At 36.1% G+C, this 21,033-nt stretch overlaps 1 protein-coding gene across 2 annotated transcripts; it reads right to left on the bottom strand.

Annotated features, from left to right (window-relative positions):
• Positions 1 to 3,996: 3,996 nt before the first annotated feature.
• Positions 3,997 to 9,033, bottom strand: LOC142622697 (triacylglycerol lipase OBL1-like). Of its 2 annotated transcripts, XM_075796222.1 has the most exons (5): positions 8,679 to 9,033; positions 7,519 to 7,712; positions 7,363 to 7,396; positions 4,542 to 5,158; positions 3,997 to 4,444 (listed from the first exon to the last, which is right to left on the bottom strand). In XM_075796222.1, exons 1-5 carry the CDS (start codon positions 8,767 to 8,769, stop codon positions 4,181 to 4,183), a joined length of 1,200 nt encoding a protein of 399 aa, XP_075652337.1. In that variant the 5' UTR covers positions 8,770 to 9,033; the 3' UTR covers positions 3,997 to 4,180. The 2 variants fall into 2 exon arrangements, with proteins under 2 accessions (XP_075652337.1, XP_075652339.1); XM_075796224.1 differs by lacking the exons at positions 7,363 to 7,396; positions 7,519 to 7,712.
• Positions 9,034 to 21,033: the final 12,000 nt, after the last annotated feature.

Genomic DNA, 21,033 nt, shown 5'->3' with positions numbered 1-21,033 from the left:
AGGTCCCTGATCTCCCTGCTTTCAAGTGAACGAGCACGTCCCTTGCCTTTGTCCAGTTTCTGCTACTGAGCTTGCTATGGCTGCTGTTTTTTTTTTTTTTAGCTTCTCGCCACCAGCCTCCTCGGCCTCCCCCTTTCTTTTCTTCTTGGGCTCCTCGCGGGAGGCTTAGGATCGGCTGGGGGAGGGGGTGGTGGCAAGGACGGGGGAACTTGAGACCCCCCCGCTCCTTTCTTGGCGACTCTCTTGCCTCTCTTGTTCAGAAGGCCTTTGAGCACGTCCATCTCTTCCTCCTCGGAATTGTCGTCAGGACGTGCAATTATCAAACCTGCGATTTCGGAGGCCTCGGCGGGCTCGTCTTCCTCGTCAGAAAGTACGACAAACTGGTTTCCCCAAGGTCTTTCGACGTCCTCGAGCTGAAACTGGTCTATCTCCTCGTCTAACAATTGCGACGAGGACACTTGCTCCTCCGGGGCAGCGGTTGTCTGAGAGTGCGCCGAGAGGGGGATTGTCGCGATGGGTCACGTGTATAGGATGGTGTTGAGTTCGTCAGGGATGTCGTGGTCGGCGAGAAAGTTCAGCCTTGCTACGTTTATTCTCCGGCGCCTCCTGTCCCCCGCGATAATCGCGTTCTCTATCTCCTGGAAATCCGAGGATATAGGGTCGTACCCTAGTATTAAGTGAGCCGCTTTAACTTGCAGGTCTTCACTCACAAAAACTTCTGAGCATAGTACACGGTTTAGGTCAGCAACGTTGCAGTGGCTCAGGAGTGGGCGCACGTGCTGTTGAGAAGTGGGCGCACGTGTGAAAGGAAATAAACATTTGAAGGCTTTGAGATTGAAGTACGGGGTAGGGAAATTAGCTCCTAAAGAGTCACACCTGGATCTCCCCATACGACTGGGCAGTGAGGGCCGTCGTGCCAGTTGCTTGAGGCGATGAGGTAGTCGTCCTTCACGCCTTTATTAGACTTGGGCAAACAAGAAATTAACCTAACTACACTAGACCGGGATTTAATGTAATAACCTACGCTCTTAAGTTTATGGCACTCATACATAAGGGCAACATCATGCCAAGTGAGGTTCAAGCCTATTTGCTCATTTAGAGCGTCGACACTTCCTAAGACCCTAAATACATTGGGTGCGCATTGGTCTGGGCACAACCTGTGGTTGCGAAGGTATTCCCTAGTTACACTTCTCATAAGGAGGGTCATCCCACCTTCTATGAAGGCAATCATAGGGATAATAACCTCTCCCGTCTTCCTGGAACCACCTACGGCTTCCGCCGGACAGTATTTCAAGCTTATGTCACTGGGAATTTGGTACTTGGCCCTAAAGCCTTCCATCCCAGCGGCGGTATCAACTAAGCACTTAAACCTACCCATCTAGGAGAAAGGAAAGGGCAAGTTTCAAGAGGAAAGTGGTTAAGAAAGGAGCTGAGGACAGAATCCGAGGCGAAAGGAGTAGAGAAAGTAAGAACTTACAAGTTTGTAGTAATGTGGGTTTCCACGGGTTTCTGGAGAGAAAAGATGATGACTGATGCTCTGATGTGATTGAATTCTGAAGAAATGAATGAAGGTGTAGATTTCCAAGTGTTATGACGTGTGGGAGGTGGTCTCGAAATTGGATTCGTCCCGCCCAAATTTTCAGGAGGCGACAAGGACCGTTGGATATTCATCTCACCGTTGAACGTGGGGAACAGCGTGTAACTTGCGGTCATAAATGCACGCGTTCTGGAATTCGAAGCGCCAGACGGCATTTTCTAGGAACGAAACGACCCCCACATGCGTGGTGATGTACGAAACGTGTAAAGGGAGCTCTGGTCGGATCAAAACTCTATTTTTCTCCTCGGATGGGAAAAATAAAGTTTTGAGGGGCTATTGTGGGGAATAAAAGGACCTAAGCGAGTATTTGGGCTTTGGGCTTTATTGATGGGCACTAGTTTGCTTTTGACTAAAAGCCTCTAGGGCTGCAGGTCGGCTCACCAGCCAAAGGTTCGAGGATTCATCCGAGGATGAATCTCTCCTCGGACAGACCCGCAATGAACCTGGGAATCGCCAAAAAGATCAAGGCAGAGTTCTGAAAAAATTGTTGGTTAAAGAGGGGGATCCAAGTACCTTCCAAACGCAACGGTGTGAGAGAAATATCTCAGAAAAAGGCTGCTACCTCCACATTAAAAGTCCTGCACCTATCTCCCTGGCCGCATTAATGGAGAGATGACCCCTGAACAGTAGAATTCCACATTCCTGCTATTATTTAAGGACTTTAGGGAGGTGGTGGAAAGGAGGGGAGAAGATTTGTGTGACACGTGGACAAAGGGGAAAGAAAAAGTACTTAAGGAGAGAAGAGAGTAAAGAAAGGGGGGGGGGGAGTTAGCTAAAGAAAAATTAGATCTGTAATCTTTGGAGGAGAAAAGAGAAATAATAAATAGATCATCCTCGGCTTACGTCCGAGGAGGTTCCTTTGTCACTTTTGTTTATTATTTGCAAATATTGTAACACTTTAGCCTGTTTGTCAAACTTCCACCATCCCTAAACTAGATTTCAAACCCACGCTCTACAAATTTTATTGTTTAAGGCTTATTGGGCTTGAGCCCACGTTTGTCTTTGGGTCCAGGCGCAATTGTGTCCTTACAGTTGATATAGGTCTCGACGGTTTTGACACCATATCCCGACGCTTTTTAAACCATTGCTATAGGGTTTTTTTTATTCTTTAAATATAGGCTATAACAGTAGTTTAAAAGTCCCATAAGAGGTCTTTTTTTAATGTAGCCTATAGCGGCGGTTTTAAAAGCGCCACTATAGGCCTTTTTAAATTAGCCTTTAATGGTGGTTTCAAAAGTGCCACTATAAGCCTTTTTTAAATACGGACTATTGCGGAGGTTTCAAAAGTGCCATAATAATACAGGCTAAAAAGGCCTATAGCAGCGCTTTTGAAATTGCCGCTATAGGACTTTTTAGCTTGTATTAAAAAAGACCTATTTTGTCGAAGCCCAAGAATTTCATCTGTGCAAAAAAGAAAAAAAGAAATGTAAATCATCATCATAGCCATCATTTATAACAAGGGCAGAATCAAAAAAAAAAAAAAAATTGCCATGTTAATGATACTTACATTCCAATGATCATTGATTATGATTTTAGCGAATGCTTTATTTTCGTACGACAATTTGGAGGCCATAATTGAGAGCGAAGCGTTGTATTTTGTGGTGGTCTAAAGCACTGGTTCCCCTATCAAGGTTCCCAATAGGATGTGAGACCCTAGTAAATACAATTTTGGGGATTCAGTGTCCTTTTCGTTTGTGCGTCCATGTCCCGCATTTTGCATTTTTTCCCTCTTTTTTTTTTTTTTTAAGTCCAGCGCCTCTTGCACTATTCATGGGACATGAACAGTGCAAACAGGCAAATGAACAGTAACTAATATATATATATATATATATATATATATATATATATATATTTTCAGTTTTCAGCAAAATCAGCGATATCCAAATGCACACTCAATAGTTAATAATGCATACATGTATGTAAATCAATCTTTAGATTTTTCTTTTTCTTTTTGAGAATTTTTTTCACCATGGAATTTTGTCGTACACGTGGAGACACCACTCATCTAATGAAGCTCTAGTTTTTATCAAAACTTGAAAGTGACTAGGTTATTATGTGCACTTTGTGCATTATTATGAATGATTTGTTAATTTTTGAAATTCTTCCAATTGGTAATATGGTGGGCAATATAACTTGACAACTTGTAGTGTACTTTGTTTATCTTTTTGTCTTATATTTAAGATGCAGTAGTTTTGTTTTGGACATGATGTGATATTTTAATATAGGAATCAATTATTTTTGAAGTATTAGCATGCCATTAGAGAAATGAGACATATGACTTTCCAGCAATTAATGTGGTATCTAAAAATTGATATGAAGAAGTTGCTTTAATTTTGAATGGTTTGGTATTACTTTGATGAAGACATACCGTATTCTTTCTAAACTTAGATGAAGTGAAATAGAATGCTGTTATCCTTACCAGTTTAAGATTACAAGTGTTTTGTTGGAACTGGGAACAAAATTCTCAAAACTTAAATTCACACCAAATTACCAAACAACATATTTCAGTACTTTTACTGAAATTTATTTCACTACTCAATTCTTTGAATCTCTACTACGATTTCGATTTTGTATTAGTGTAGGTCAGTTAACCTTAGAATCTTGTAGGCTTGGAGGTAAAGATCCCAATCGAGTAACATTAACATAATCTGGAGGTGAATGGTTTGCTAATCCTGGAAATACCAATCCAAAAATCCTCATAATTTTCATTAACCAACTTTCTTTGTACTCTTGACCGCTTGTATATGGGATAATGAAACTCCGGATCAGCTCCCAAACTGCATTCACGAATTTGAAAATGGCCCATATCGCTGAGAAGTAGTTCTTATTTGGCTCATCATTTAGAATCTGCACTCCAACAAGATGCATAGCTTAACCCCATTGAACCAAATCTAAAAATATACATGCTGAGAGAGAGAGAGAGAGAGAGAGAGAGAGGACTGACCTTTCCTTTATAGAAGCTGTTGAAGTAGAGGCAAGGTCCAAAGTGAGTAAAAAAGTCATGATCATTGTCATCATAAGGGACCCTAGGCACTATGTCATTGCAGTAAACAAACCTAAAATACCTCACATCATATTGCTTCAACTTTTTCTCCATATAACCCCCCAACAGATTGTCTCCGACCCTTGGTTGCCCAAATGTGTACACTCCCTCCAACTTATGCATCAACCATTCCTCTTCATGTTTTGCTAGCATAGTTAGAAACAAAATTGCCAATGCCGCACCCAAGCTATGTCCTGTTAATATAAATTTTGCATTCTCATTTTTTTGCAATAACTCTCTCAACCTTTGCCTAATTTCATAATAAGCATATTTCTTTTGGTTAATTCCTTGTTCTATTTCTTTGGGCCATCCTTTGTTCTTTTGAAGACCAAGAGCTTTCATAAAGCCACTATGAGTCTTACCCACTCCTTCAAATTCATACCATGAGAGATCCACATCTGTTCTCCATCCTTCTGGGTCGAATGGCTCGGTGCCCCTAAATGCAACCACAATTAGGTTAGGGTTAACCCTTGTATCTTGGAACATAATGGCTTTAGTTGCAGCGTCCTCCAAGTAATCTGCCAAACATTGGATTAGAACATTTTTTATTTCTAGTTGGCCAAAAAAAGAAAAAGGTAAAATACTAAAATTGCAGGCAAAGAAATAATAATCTTTCACAAAACTTGAAAATAAATTGTCACAAAAGTAAAAATTGAGACTCAATTTCAAATTTAAGTCCTATAGTTAGCATGGGGGGACAATACAAAGTGTTGCTATTTTCATAACTATTTAGACTGAATCCAAATTCTAATACTAATATAAGGACTAAATTAAATGACCCTTCTAAATAAATTTATCTTAAAGAGTCTATCATCGTACCAAATGACTGCACTGTAACTATGTGCGTTAACATGTGAACTATGTGCACGTAAAATGTACGTTTTTTACGAAGAGATTTAGCCAACCTGAGGAATTTATATTTGAGCAATGAAGATGAAAATATATAACTTCTATTCCACATGATTGTTTAGTTATACCACTTCTCTAGAGACAAATGACATTATGTTGTTTAGTTAAATCAAAGCCCAAACTTGAGGAACCTTATGATTTTTCAAATCTTATGATTTTAGGAAAGTATTGGCCTAACAATAAACAACAAATAATTATCAATTATCAATTTTAAAATTAAAATATAAAAATAAATAAAGAAAGAAAAGAATATTGAAGTGTATCAAGTTTTAAGTACGACTATTTTAAAATTAGCTGATGTAGCCCATATTGGGCCATGGCCCGAGTCACTAACTAATAATGTGGGCCTTTTTTCCCTACTACTCAGAGATTGGTATTTAACAGATGATATGGGCCGATGGAGAACAAATTATCCAAGCCCAAATGATTGTGTGACAAAACAAAGAGCAAAAGAGCTGAGGTTAGAAACCTAGAAGGCCATCACTGTCACATTGATGCTCGTGATATATTGCACATGTGAGTTTGGTACAATCATGGGAACCACGACAAGATTGGTGCAACATTCATTTAATGCCCTAAAGCCTAGGAATATGCATTTGTAGTAGATCTAGTGTTTTTTTTTAAGATAAAATATTTACTCTAATTTAATCTAAATGTATGTATGTGTGAAACTTCCTATTGGAGATTTGAACTCTGGCCATTTTCCTCTACACTCCACAAGTACTTATATAAGTAGAGTGACCATTACACCAAAAGTGTGCAGTGGTGTGGTAGATACAATTTTTTAAAACATTAACTTTTGAACAAGAAAAATAGGCTATATTAAACTACATTACTTAAAAAAAATAAAAAAAAAACCAACTACATAATAACTTATTAAAAGTAATGCTATGAATACAAAAATTTGATAATAATTTTGTAACTAAAGTCCCCCATTTAGCATAGACCAAGAATAGTGCATGGACCAATAACCTATAAAGATTAAAGTCCTATTATCCTATGCTAAAAAGCACAATAAGCCGACTAATACAAGCAAGCTCCATCTTCTCTTTTTAAAAATAAAAGATTCCTCAGCACATAAGAGGGAGGCACTACTATTGCTTCTACAGAAAAATGAAATAAAAAACAATCAAAGATTTAGAAAAGAAAGAAAAGCATGCCATTAGGCTGAAGACTTAATTTTGATCTGCCTAGTGTCAAGAACCGGTAAGAGAGTCAAACTCGCCAATTAAACCTAAATTTGTCTTAATCTTTCCCTACCTTGACACATAAGAACAAAGGGTGGGACTATTGGTGATAATGAAAACTTGCCAGTTGCCTCATGCTCACATTACAATATGTGTGTTTAAAGACTTTTTAAAATTTTCAATAGGTTGATTGACTTTGACATGAATCAATTTGAGAAACTATTATCTCAACTCGTTAGTAACATGCGCATTTAGATAATTTATCTTTCTTATTAGTTTATGTGTTTTACTAATGTATGCTCTAATATTAGTAAATAATTTTAAAAAATTTTATTAAAAATTGAAAAAATAATCGAAATATTTTTACAGTTCTTTTTTTTCAAATTTATACTAAAAAAAATCCCTAAAATTTATGATTAATATAGCTCTTGATGATTAATACAGCATTTATTAACCGGACTCTTAGTTTATTAGCTTATTTGTTTATGAGTTATGTTAGCTTTTATAAAATTCTTTGTTTTACGGATAAAATTGTGAGACAGAAGATTTCCATTCCTATTCTTCTATAGCCTAGGTCATTACTGCATTTTTTTTTTTTTTTAAATATCATATAGGTTGTTGCTTACCGTTCCAATAGTTATTGAAGCCCAAGAATTCCATCTGTGCAAAAATGAGAAGAAAAAAAAAATGAAACGTTAATCATCATCATCATAGCCATCCCGTTATATATAACAAGGGTAGAATCAAGCAAAAAATTGTTTTGTCATGTCAATGATACTTACATTCCAATGATCCTTGATTATGGTTTTAACGAATGCTTCATTTTCGTATGACAATTTGGAGGCCATAATTGAGAGTGACGCATTGTATTTTCTGTTACCATAACTAATCCTTTTGTCTAATTCCACTCTTTGATCAAGAATTGCCAACACAGATCTAAACTTTGCCGATGACCTATTCGGCCTTACCATTTTTCCTGCAAAACCCGCCTACTCATTCAATTTATGGAAAATGTGAATTAACATATCTTGGTTTAAATAATAAATTAGAGGGTAATAGATTCTCCAACTAAATTTCAAAACATGACTGCAATAAATTAAATTAATTTTTAGAAAGGTAACGTTGCATTATAGTCATGGTTTTCAATTTGCCTAGGAAATCTAAGATATTAGTACTTATTAGTACCTAATAAATTAGATATTAGTAACATTTAGAAGTTAGAATTAAGGTAGTCAATATCGTACCGGTACTAACTGTACTGGCCGATATGTACCGTACCGGTACGTATACTGATATCAAAACGTCAATGTTTCGTGCCAGTCTAAAAACCAACCGTATCGGCCATACTTTCCAATTTCAGGCAATACCAGCTGGTATCGGGCGTACCGGCCGATACCCAAAAAAAAAAAAGTTTTTTTTTTTTTAGTTTTTTTAATTTTTGAATTTTTATAAGGGCAAAATAGTAATTTATTTGCATTAACTTATTAGTATTATTTGTTTTCTTAGTATACAATGATCAATTAAGCTTTCTGTTTATTATATTGTGTTTTTTTTTTTCGTTTAATTGATACTAAAGTCTAAAATTATGAATAATTTATCCTAAATTGAGGTAATATTTTATGGTAAACTTTTATATTTATTATAATATGCGCACACACACACAAATACATATATATATATTTATAAATATAAAAAATAATGGTAAACTCGAAACAGTACACCGGTATTGACCAATACCGAAATATATCGCTCCACTAATCAAACTAGTATAACCTTCAGTACGAGATTGATTCCCTTAGAACACATACATAATAGCATAATTACTACATAGCAATTGTGCCCATATATACTGCCATACATGCGCGCGGACTAAATATATGGAACTTTATAAATATCATGCTACATATGAAACAAAACATAGACACATTCACACAAACCAAACCTGTAAAGAAATTGGTGATGAGCCTGAGTAATCCACCGTTGCTTGAAAGAAGATTCAGCCATAGCTCTAACACATACCCTATTAGGACCATAGGTTTTCCCACCTTAAGGAGGAGTTTCTGTATCAGAAGGGAGTTGAAGATGTACCATCTTATCCAAAAATCTCCCTTAAGTTCTTCTGAGTACTCGATGAATTTACTAGTTTCTGATTTAGATGAGAAGAGAAAGCTAGCGAGATCATAGAAACTAGCGTTTTCTGGCTTCAGCACAAATTAATTTTCACAGAATTGTTTCTCAGAAGACATGGCTTAGAAGCAATATGGAGAAGGTGAAGGATGAGTGGCTATGTCAATGTCTCAATTGGTAATACTACGTAAATTTAGCAAAGAGAGACTCAGTATTTAAAGTACATGGGCGGCTGCCTGTCCTAATAGAGATAAAGTACATGGTCCTAATGAATCTCTTTCAATAGAGATAAAGTACACAAAATATAGCTAAAAAAAAAAAAACATGGACGGCTGCTTGTTACCGTATGGCCACTACAGCTACCCAATGTTTGTCGCTAGCCATTTAAGCTGCTGGTCCCAACCCAAAGCCAATCTGGTGTTTTAGTCTTGATTACTATACCTACATCATCATCTTAATTATAGCTGGTACCGGTAGACTAATGCCGATATTGACACTGCTAGTGCTAATGTTTTGGACCATAATCCTCACTACGGAATTAACACATCAGTATTAGCCACATGGCCTAGAGCTCAACACTCCAATAGGTTTTATTTTTCAATAGATGGGTCAATTTGTTACTTGATGGATCAAAAGGATTAATTATCATAGCTCAATGAAACATCATCTAATATTATTTTCTCACCACAGAAATTTCTAAATGTCAAAATATGTTATCAAATACACCTAAATTTGATTAATTTTCTTCAATTTATTTCACTATTTTATCTTCACTGACTCCCCTATCAATATTTAATTGTTTATGCCTAGAGGTTATTTGTAGATCAAAATTGTTTAAATAAATATATTTTCTAAATGTGATTCAAATTAATGGGGAAAATGTTCTTTTAAAAAAAAAGAGAAACTTGAATTTAAATGATACATATATATATATATATATATATATGTGGGTTTCAGTTAGTTCAACTGGTAAAATCTCTAATGGTTGTATAAGATATCTGGAGTTTAATCCCCGCCTATACCAAAAACAGATTGGTGTCTTAGTTTGATGATAAAGAACTATCATTAAGAGCAGACGTCATAGGTTGAAACTCTCTAAAAAAAATGATACTCATGTATATATTATTGATCTTATATTCATCTTACATGGTTATAAAATTTGAGCATTAAAGGTTAAATTAGGTTAAAAAGCCATCCAACTTGATTTATGTTCACTGCTATTTGTACTATGGATTCACCTAACATTGTCCTTATTTTTATTATAGTTTTGCACACTCTAATTGTACCATGAACCTAACACTGTATTTAATCTTATCATAGTTTTCTTGTAACATTTAATTTCAAGAGGTATGAATGTTCAAAAGCCATCAGAGTCTTATTGCAAAACTAAACTTTAAGGTATTTTCAATAAAGACGTCTAAGTTTGGGGACTTTTTTTTTTTTTTTCATTTCATTGTAACAACTAATAAGCGGCTAGGGAAGAAGGCAATAATCTCATGGCAATATATTATGGACAACATGTGGGTAAAAAAGTGTATGAAAATACATGTAATGTTGTTTAAAAATTGAAAATTGTTGCTTAAAATGCCATACCAAACGGTCTCTAAATTAAAACTATTAGTAGAAATTTTAAAAGTGTTCAATATATTAAATCTTAACAGTACATATTACGTTAGGGGAAGATGTCATTAGCCTTGCTTTATTATGACATATATTATCCCTAATCTCTGTGATCTTGTTTAGTTAACAAATTCATTATAGTCAATTTCTTAATTAAAAAATAAGAAAAAAAAAATTAATGAATGCTATAAAGGTATTGGTTTAAGAAAAAAAATTTCAAAATTTTTATGGGAAAAAAATTTATTTTATGTAACTTTTTATATTTCTCATAAAAATTATGTTAATTAACAATTACCCTAAGTATACTTGTTAACAGGATCGAATAACATCAATACAACCTCTGTGTCATTTCACCTTAATTTCTTGTACGATACTCTACTTCAAATTCTTCCTCTCACTACTTCCTTGAAATCCACATTTTTGGTAATGAACATGTGCTCAATTAATTCTTCTTATAATTCTTCTTCCACTGCATCATCACGGGCAACTATAATCTTTTTTGGTATATGATATGATGCTCATTCTTAATTTCTTCTAATTCATCCTTGTCAGTTAGGCCATGACACTTCTGGATTGGTGGTGACATGACATTTGCAATTTTTACCTTCTCTTTGGTGAATCATCAATTAATCATGGACGGCTCGATGGGTCACAACACCGTCACTAACTCACCATCCATGAAATCAATTTTTTTTTCTTCTTTGGGTTGTTAATCAATTGAATTGTTAGCACGACCAATTTATGTAAGTGTATTCCAAATTGAGTTTTACTAACTTATGTTTTAAGGGTATGTATTAATAAACTATTTTAGGAAATTTTTTATGAAAAAATGCAAAAGTATTTTTTCATAAAAAGTTTTCTATTATGGATGGTTAAGGCATACATTAATCGGACCTTTCCAACTTAGTACTTATCTATCTTTGTTAGATGCTTATATTAATATCAATTTCATGAATTTGCATCATCATCATATTTTATTTTTGTTTTGTTTGATTTTATAAATACAATATGATTTGAAACTTATTACATCTGTTCCATAATTAGTATTTTTTATTATTAGATTAGGATATTAAATTAATTTTTTTTATGTAAGCAAAATATCCCACAATTACTGTACTTCACTTAATCAACAGTGATAGTGACATAAAATTTACAAATTCATCTTCTCATTCATCAAAATCAATGCCCTCACCAACTCAACTTCCATCAAATCAATTTTTTTCCTTAAAGGTTGTTAATCAATTGTTAGCAGGACAATCTACACAAGTGCTCCAAATCAAAACGCATCTCTCTTGGCCAAGCTAAAGGTTTTCGCCAAACTCTACAAGTTCACAAGATTTAACATTTTTTTTTTTTTCAACTGAAGTTAATAAGTTTCAAAGCATGAGAAACGGTCATAATTTGTGAACAAGTGTATGCTTTCCTGAAAATATGAACTACTCACCACACCATCAAAGGATGACCCATTTAATACTCTTTATTATTAGATTAAGACAAAATTAATTTCTTTTTCGTGTAAAGCAAAACAGCCTACAATTATTATATTTTCACTTAATCAACACATGTGATGTTGTCCTCAAAATTAATGTTGACTAAAGCCTTTTCTATTTAACTGCTGAGTTCTGAGCTGTAGCAGTGGGTAGTGTCTTTCGCAATAAACATGCTTTGCCTAACATGTCGTTGCTCTAAAGGCATACAATAGTATATCATTTTCAGAAAAAATTTTATCGAAAATTGAAAAAAATTTGAAACTTTTTTAATTTTCGATAAAATTTTTCCAAAAATGAATTTGTTAATGTATGCCCTATACATTAACTGGATCCATATTTTATTTACTAATTCATTGTACTAAATATCCAATTAGATTCTCAACCAAAAAAAAGATAAAAAGAAAAAAAAATCCAACTCAGATCGTGTCTTCATGTAGTTTTGTTGGTCAAATCTATTCCTTGACACAGTCATTAGCTTGATAACCTTGACATGGTAATAATTTACTGAAAGTCGTAGTGGTCTTAGCTTGTGTTTTTATTTTTTCTCGGTCAAATCTCTTCTTTGACAACGCTATCAGTGGACTCTAGCTTTCTTTCAATGTTGTTAATGTTGCGCATTGGGCACGCTATGTATGTAGAGAAAGATACATTTATCTTGTTTTTAATATGCAAATTGCTCTATGCATTTTTCTTCAGAAAAATATGCAAATGCACGGAACAGTTTGAACACAAGTTTTTTTTTTTTTTTTTTAAGGGGGAAACATCATCGTAATTCATTATATGGAAACAGAGTCATTATACACGACTTGCACTATAGGTGGAGGGGTGTCCTCCATCCAGATAACATCATGAGACACGTTCTTGGCCTGCCTAGCTAGCAAGTGGGCTGCTGTGTTGGCACTTCTTTTAGCAAACAGCACTTGTGCCCATCTAAACTCACTAAGCAGACAGAGTACATCTTGGAATATATGGCCTAGCCGAGATGATAGATTTTTCTTCAGCTCCAAAGCAGTCACGACCGATTGGTTGTCTCCTTCAACCACCATCTCCCTAAAGCCACACTCCAATACAAACTCCACCGCTCGCCGACACCCAAGAATTTCTGCTTCCTCGCTACAAGACACTGGTGGTCCCTTACCTGAAAAAGCCGCCATAACTTTTCCGCGCTCATTTCAAATTATTGCACCAAACCCAGAGGCTTCTTCATCCTCAAATATCGCGGCATTGAAGTTTAGTTTGAACCGGTTCAGAGGTGGTGGTCTCCAACAGGTCGGGTTCAAGTTTGGGGGTCTTGTGACTAGACGGCAGGGCCAGCCTTAGACATTGTAGGGCCCAAGGCGAGAATTAAAAATGGGATATTTTTTATATTTATATATTAATTAAATTAATATTTTTATATTATAATATATTTCAAAATTGAAGTTCAATATTAAGATTTGTTGTATTGCAAAATTGAACATCATTGTTTTCTTGTAATTGTATCATTTCATTATCTTCTAACTCTTTTTGATGAATTTCTTGCTCATTTGTAATATTTTCATCTAAATTTTGTGTTATATTTTGTTTATTACTAATAACAAATTTATTATTAATCCTTTTTGCGACTCAATTAATTTTTTTTTTTTTTTTAAGTTTTTCATATCCAGATGCATATTTCCTAATAGACATTTCTAATCAAACAATATATTTATAAAGACTAAAATAAAAAATAACTTTCAAGTGTAGAGCAAATGAGAAATAGAACCTGATTTATATAAAAAGTATTGTTGTAGTTTTACCGAACAATAACAAGTTTTTAGCAATTTCAACCTACATAAATAAAGACTTATTCAGTATATGGCCACTAACTATATATATATATATATATATATATATATATATATATATATATATATATATATATATATATATAAACTGAAAACACAAGATTAAAATTTAAAAAAAAAAAAAAATTAAGCACAACTATAACAAAAATTTAAGCACAATTATAACACAACCATGTTTATTAATAAGACCCACCAAAAAAAAAAACACAAAACAAATTAATCCTATCTAATCTTATCTATAACCCAATACCCAAAAAGACAAAAGCGCAGGTGCCGGCGGCAGCAGCAGGCTTTATAAAAATTAAAAAAAATCCTATCTAATGCTAATCTTATCTATAACCCACAAAGAAAAAAACGCAGGCAGCAGGCCAGCAGCAGGCTTTATTAAAAAAAAAATTAAAAATTAAAAAAAAAAAAACCTTGAAGGAAGCTTGCTGAATGGCTGAACGGAACAGCCTCTGGTGGACTGGCTGAGAAAGAAATCAAATAATAAGACTATAAGAGAGGCCGGAGGAACTGAGGAAGAGGAAGCTTGCTGCCAGGGCCAGAGAGCAGATGAGATCAATGAGAACAAGGGAGAGAAAGAGAATCAGAGAGAATGAGAGACAGAGAGAGGCAGGGAGTAAAGATTAGAGAGAGGTAAAATTTTTAGGGTTTTGAGTTATTTTATTTGTTGTGATTTGTGATTGTTTTGTGGTTAATATGTTAGACTGAATTTGTAGTTTATCCGGATGGTTTTTGGTTTGTCTGATTTACCAAAATTTTTGTTTTTTGGTTAAAAGGATGTGCCAGAATTTTGTGCTTCATCTTAAACTAATTTTTTTCCCCCTACTGTGTTAGATTGTTGTGCTTCACCTGAAACTAAAAATTTTTTTTCCATACTGTGTCAGATTTTGTGCATCCCCTGAAACTAAATTTTTTTTTCCCTACTCCCCCTTATTTTCTAAAATTTTGGGGCCTCCCTTCCACTTAGGGGCCTTAGGCAACTGCCTAACTCGCCTAAGGGAAGGGCCGGCCCTGCTAGGCGGGATTGAACACTCTTAAATTCCTCCATATAATCTTTTGCCCTTCTATTCAGAATCCCAGGTGCCTGTAAATGCTTTCCATGGACCATAGCATTTCTTTGGTTCCATGTTATCCAAGCCTGCACTAAAAACAATTCCAACTCCTCAATGGTTAGCCTAGTGATCAACTCTTCCTACAATTGTAGCATATCATCCTGACCCATTTGGCACTTCTGCAGTCTAGCCGAGCAACCAGCCCAAATGTCCTGCGCCACAACACAGTTCCATAATGCATGGATTTCAGTTTTCGGTTCCCTCTTACAAGCCTCACATCTGTTGTCTGCAATAATCCGCTTCTTAGACAAATTTACCCGTGTTGTTAGGATGTTGCAACAAGCTCGCCAGCCAAAAACCTTAATCTTGTTTGGCACCTTTAGCTTCCACAACATTTTCCACACCCTTCCTCCCACAACTCCCCGGGAGCTTTCAGTCCAGTCCAGTTCCTTGCATGCCTTCCTCATTTCCCGATATCCAGATCTCATAGAATACTCACCTAATTTCTCACCAATCCAAACCACTGTATCAGATATAACTCTATAGCTCAAAGGAACCCACAATATGGCTTCAACATCATCACTATGAAAATTCCGCCAAATGAATTCTCGATCCCATCCTCTTGAATCTTGGTCTATCAACTTAGAAACCTTCATATCTTCTTCAATGTTTGGTGCTGGATGGAGTACTCTATTTGTTGGGTGGTTAGGGATCCAAGCATCTTTTAGAACTCGTATGTGTCTTCCATTGCCTACCCTCCAACATGACCCCCTTTGCAAAATAGGTTTGGCTGCCATAATGCTCTTCCACATGTAGGAGCTATTTGGCGAGTCAGAGGCTTCCAAAAAATGGCTTCGCGAAAAATACCGGGCTTTCATGCATTGGGAAAGCAATGATTCCTGGTCTTGCATTAACCTCCATCCCTGTTTTGGGAGCATTGCTAAATTGAATTGATGTAGATCCTTAAAACCCATCTCACCTTCTAGTTTCGGTCTAGTTAATTTATCCCAGCCTAGCCAATGAATCTTCCTCTCATTTCCAACCTGTCCCCACCAAAACTGAGCACACATGGACTGAAGTTCATTGCATAATTTAATAGGCAACTGAAATACACTCATAGTGTACGTGGGAATCGATTGTGCCATTGCTTTGATTAGAATTTCCTTTCCTGCCTTTGAGAGAATTTTTCCTTTCCACCCTTGTAGCTTTTTCCACACTCTATCTTTGAGAAAAGAGAAGGTATGGTATTTACTCCACCCCACCAAAGTTGGCAACCCTAGATAGGACTCAAACCTCTCCACTTCATTCACTCCAAGCATGGCCTTGATTATCTCCCTTTTCCGGGGTGATGTATTGCTACTGAAATAAACTAAAGGCTTCTCCATATTTATGCATTGACCGGATGCTTTCACATATATTTTGAGAATCTCCAAGGCCTCCTGTGACTCCTTTTCAGAGGCTTGGCAAAATATAGTGAGTCATCAACAAACAGGAGGTGTGAGATTTTCGAGGCTCTTCTATAGATAGAAGCACCATGGATATGTCCCTCCATTTTTGCTTTCTACAAAAGAGATGTGAAACCCTCTGCACATAAAAGAAGTAGATAAGGTGACAAAGGATCTCCTTGCCGAAGACCCCTAGTGGGGGTAATCATTCCATATGGTTTGCCATTAATCAAAACTGAATAAGAAGTTGAGGAAATACAACTCATCACTCTATCAACCCAAACTCATGGGAAACCCAACTTCAGCATAATCCGCCTTAAGGTTAAAGTCCCTGTTGTACCTTTTTTTTCCGGCCATGCATCGTATGCAAAGCTTCATAAGCTACAAGAACATTGTCTGTGATCAGCCTCCCTGGAACAAATGCACTCTATGTTGGGGCAATAATTTGAGGTAATATCTGTTTCAACTTGTTTGCCAAAACCTTTGCAATAATTTTATAGATAACATTAAAGAGGCTAATGGATCTAAAATCCGACATCTTAACAAGATTTTTAATTTTTGGGATGAGAACAATATAGGTATGATTTATTGCAGGCAACATATGACCATTATTAAAGAACTCAAGAACAGCGGATACAACAGTATCACCAACAATATGCCAAAATTTTTGGTAAAAAATGGCATTCATACCATCGGGTCCAAGCACCTTGGTGGGTCCCATTTGGAATAGAGCTGTTCTTATTTCATCTGCATTAAACTCCTTGGTCAGAATTTGTTGCATTTCTAATGTCACCTTATGTGGTATAGCTTCAAGGCACTCCTCAATTCTTGTACATGGGCCCGTGGAGAATATATTGTTGAAATACTGTATTGCCACACTAGCCACCTCTTCCATATCCTCCACCCAACAACCTGTGGATCCATAATTCCTTTAATAAGGTTTCTCTACTTGCGTTGGGATGCCTTTAGATGAAAACATTTGGAGTTTTTATTCCCATATTTAATCCAATTAACCCTTGATCTCTAAGCCCAATAAATTTCTTATTTTCTAAGCCATTCATCCAACTCCTTGCTAGCTTGAAGAAATTCACTCCTATTCTGTTGCGTTGGTGGAGCCGATTCAGCACCTTAATTCTTTTCTGCAAGCTTTTTATTTTTTCTGTACCTGGATGAGTTTTTAAGGCACCCCATACAAGCAACTCATAAGCACACCCGCCAATCTTCTTACTGACTGTTTCTAAAGTGAACTACCTCCTTCTCCATAATCCCAAGCCTTTTGAATCACCTCCTCACAACCTTCCCAAAGCAACCTAGCTTCTTCAAACTTAAAGCCACGTCACCCCTTAAGGCAATATTTTGGAGTTACCTGGTTCTAAAGAATCAAAGGGAGATGATTCGATGTATGCGAAACAATATAGGTTACTGTAGTTCCAGGAAATTTAGACTGCCACACTTGGTTTGCAACTGCTCTGTCCAACCGTTCTTTTGTGTTGGCTACCCCTGGTCGCCTATTATTCCAAGTGAACGGATAGCCAATGAAACCCAAGTCCACCAGATTTCAATGCTCCAACGCAGCACGAAACGCATCTAGTTGTTGAGGTTGGCCAGGTCTGCAACTGAGTTTTTCCGATGAGTTCAACATCTCATTGAAGTCACCAATACACATCCAAGCACCATCAACAAGAGAACAAATATGGGAGAGGAGAGCCTAGGATTTATTTCGATCTTGAGTCTCTAGCCAACCATAAAAGCCAATTAAAACCCACTAGTATCCATCACTCTCGGTCACCGTAGCGGAAATTTGGTTGTCTGAGAACTTAAAAACATCCATCCCAATATCTTCCTTCCACAAGAAAGCAAGTCCACCTCCAAGACCCGGTTTTTTCACCACAAAGCGGTTCTTATAGGGGAGTTCCTTGCACCAATAATTAATACCTTCTCTGTCCAGTCTAGTTTCCATGAGGAAACAAATAGAGGGAACTTGTTCCTTCACAATTTTGCGAAGATTTCGAATTGTCCAAGGGTTCCCAAGCCCTTGGCAGTTCCAATTGAGAATTTTCATTGCTCCCAGCAAGGGTGTTCATCCACCCCTGCCGATGTAAAGTTAGAGTCACCTTCGCTAATGTCTACCTTAAAGCGTTTCTGAGACAACATTATTACTAGGGATGGCAATGGGGCGGGGCCGAAGGATGGGGTCTTCGTCCTCGCCCCTCAAGGTTTTGTCTTGCCCCATCCCCGCCCCACCCCGCATGACGGGGAAAACTTTTTCACCCCATTCCCGCCCCTTGGGGCCCCGCGAAGCCCCGCCCCACCCCGTAAAACTCTACTTTTTGTTAATTTTCCCTACAACTAATATAATTTTTTTTAATGAACTTATTTCATTAATAAAAATATAGTTGAAATTACAACTAAATTTACCCCATCAAATCAAATCAATTTTTAGAAAAAATTGAATAATATATCCAATTGTATAACAAGACAATCATAAATAATAAATAAAAAAATCTCATAGTATAACACATAACAAAATTAAGGCAGAAAACCACATTGGGTAGAATAAAATAAGCTAATATTGATATGTTTGTTTAATATAGTAGGGTTTTAGGGTATAAAAAATTTACAATTATAACACTTAGCAACGCGGGGCAGAGCGGGGACGGGGAGGGGTGGGGCGGGGTGGGTCTAAAAAGTCTAAACTCATCCCCGCCGCGCCCCGTGGTACGGGGATAAAATCTTGCCCCATCCCGGCCCCACCACTTTTGCGGGGCCAGAAAAACCCGCGCGGGATGAAGCGGGGAGGGGTGGGTTAAGCGGAGCGGGAAAAAATTGCCATCCTTAATTATTACCTCTGCTATGTTATTCACGTCCCAAATATCCTCCGCTAGTCTTTTTCCCAACGTGAGCATACTAGTGGGTTGAGTTAAAACATTTGGCCCAACCTCCATTCTATTAACTCTAGTCCACTTAGCTGTTTGTTTTATGGGCCGTGTAATAGACAGGCCCATCTCCTCATTGACTTCCTTCAGCCCATTATTATTTCCTACATTCAAGTTTGAGGCGGCATCTACCTTTGGCACTATACATGGCACGTGATTGTCCATGCAAGATTCCTCAAGCACGATACCCTCCTCACGCGCAATACCCTCCAAGAAATTTGCCTGAAAATTTTGATCAACCTCATGCGTTACGTTCTTATGAAACCGAGATTGTGGTTTGTCATTGGGTGCCAAAACCCTAGCCGCCAGATTTGCCGCTGCGTTCATCTCACCGTTAAATTTGACTAGTTAGGAGCCTTATTATAAATTATAATTCAACGATAGTATCCAATTTTTTTTTGGAAAGAGTCTAGAATCAAATTACTGTTTACTCATTTATTATAAGAAGAACAAAAGGGTTAAATGTAACTTGAAAGCTTTGACATATTTATAATTATTTAAATTGATTATAGTCTCATTTTAGATAAAACCTTAGAAAAGGTAAAATCTTCAACTCTTTTATATAAAAATTTATGTTATGGATTCCTATTTTCTTGGAATCTCCAAGAAACATTCTAAATAAATAAATAAAATAAATTGTTGTATCTGTCATTGCTACAGTTCCTAATGAAATAGCAGCAATATGTACTTTTCTACTTGTCAATGATTGTGGTTGTTGGTTTGATTATTAACTTTTTTGTGCAAAAAATGATATTCATCATCCCTTCACACTTGTTAAGGTAGTATGTTTTTTTTTTATTAATATTAATAATTTCAGTGGTGAGCTCGTGTGAAATGTTGAACCACAAATTCTCCTCTCCACTATTCACTTATTAAAAAAACATAATTTAATATTGAACATTGTAACATTTTTTTCATGTCCTTAATATATATATATATATATATATATATATATATATATGTGTGTGTGTGTGTGTGTGTGTGTGTGTATGTGTGCGCGCGCACACACGTATTGAGTTTTTCATACAAACATCTAAAAGGACTCCGTGAAGGCCTCATAGGGTCATACTTTGAACTTATCTAAATATTGACTTAGTCAATGCCCTAGTCATCAATTTCTTTGAATTTTTTTATAAGACAATTTCATTGAAATTTAGTATTCGGTCCACTCTGGTCCACTATGTCCACTTTAGACCACTTCGGTCCATTTGCGTCCTATTCAGTCCACACCATTCCATTTTGTCCACTTTTGACTTATTTGGTTCTATTTAGTCCTATTTGGTCCATCTATTCCACATTGGTCGTATTCAGTCCATTTGTTTCTATTCTGTCCACTTTGGTCTTATTCAGTTCATTCGGTTCACTTTGATTTCGTCTATTTGGTTCTATGCACTCCACTCTAGTCCTATTCTATCTATTCTGTCCACTTCGGTCCTATTCGGTCCATTATGTCCACTTAGGTCCTATTCGGTCCATTCTATCATATTTTGTTTACTTTGGTTTATTTTGGTCCACTTCGGTGCATTCGTTCCTTTTTTGTGCATTTACATAGTAAGAAAAGATAGGTTTGGATTGAGAGCATCTATTATAAATCCAAAATATATATATATATATATATATATATATATATATATCTCAAACTCATAATATCTAAAATCTTAAATATAACATTTTTTATTAATATACTCTTATTAAGTCACATTAACTATCTAGTGCTAAGTCACAGGATAGTGACTAGTCTATAGACTATACTATTAATAATCGGATTCCTTGTTTGAGTTTCATCATTTTTTGT

This window comes from Castanea sativa, chromosome 1, assembly GCF_040712315.1.
Source record: "Castanea sativa cultivar Marrone di Chiusa Pesio chromosome 1, ASM4071231v1".
Taxonomy (NCBI): Eukaryota; Viridiplantae; Streptophyta; class Magnoliopsida; order Fagales; family Fagaceae; genus Castanea; species Castanea sativa.
This window is presented reverse-complemented; position numbering and strand designations above follow the sequence as displayed.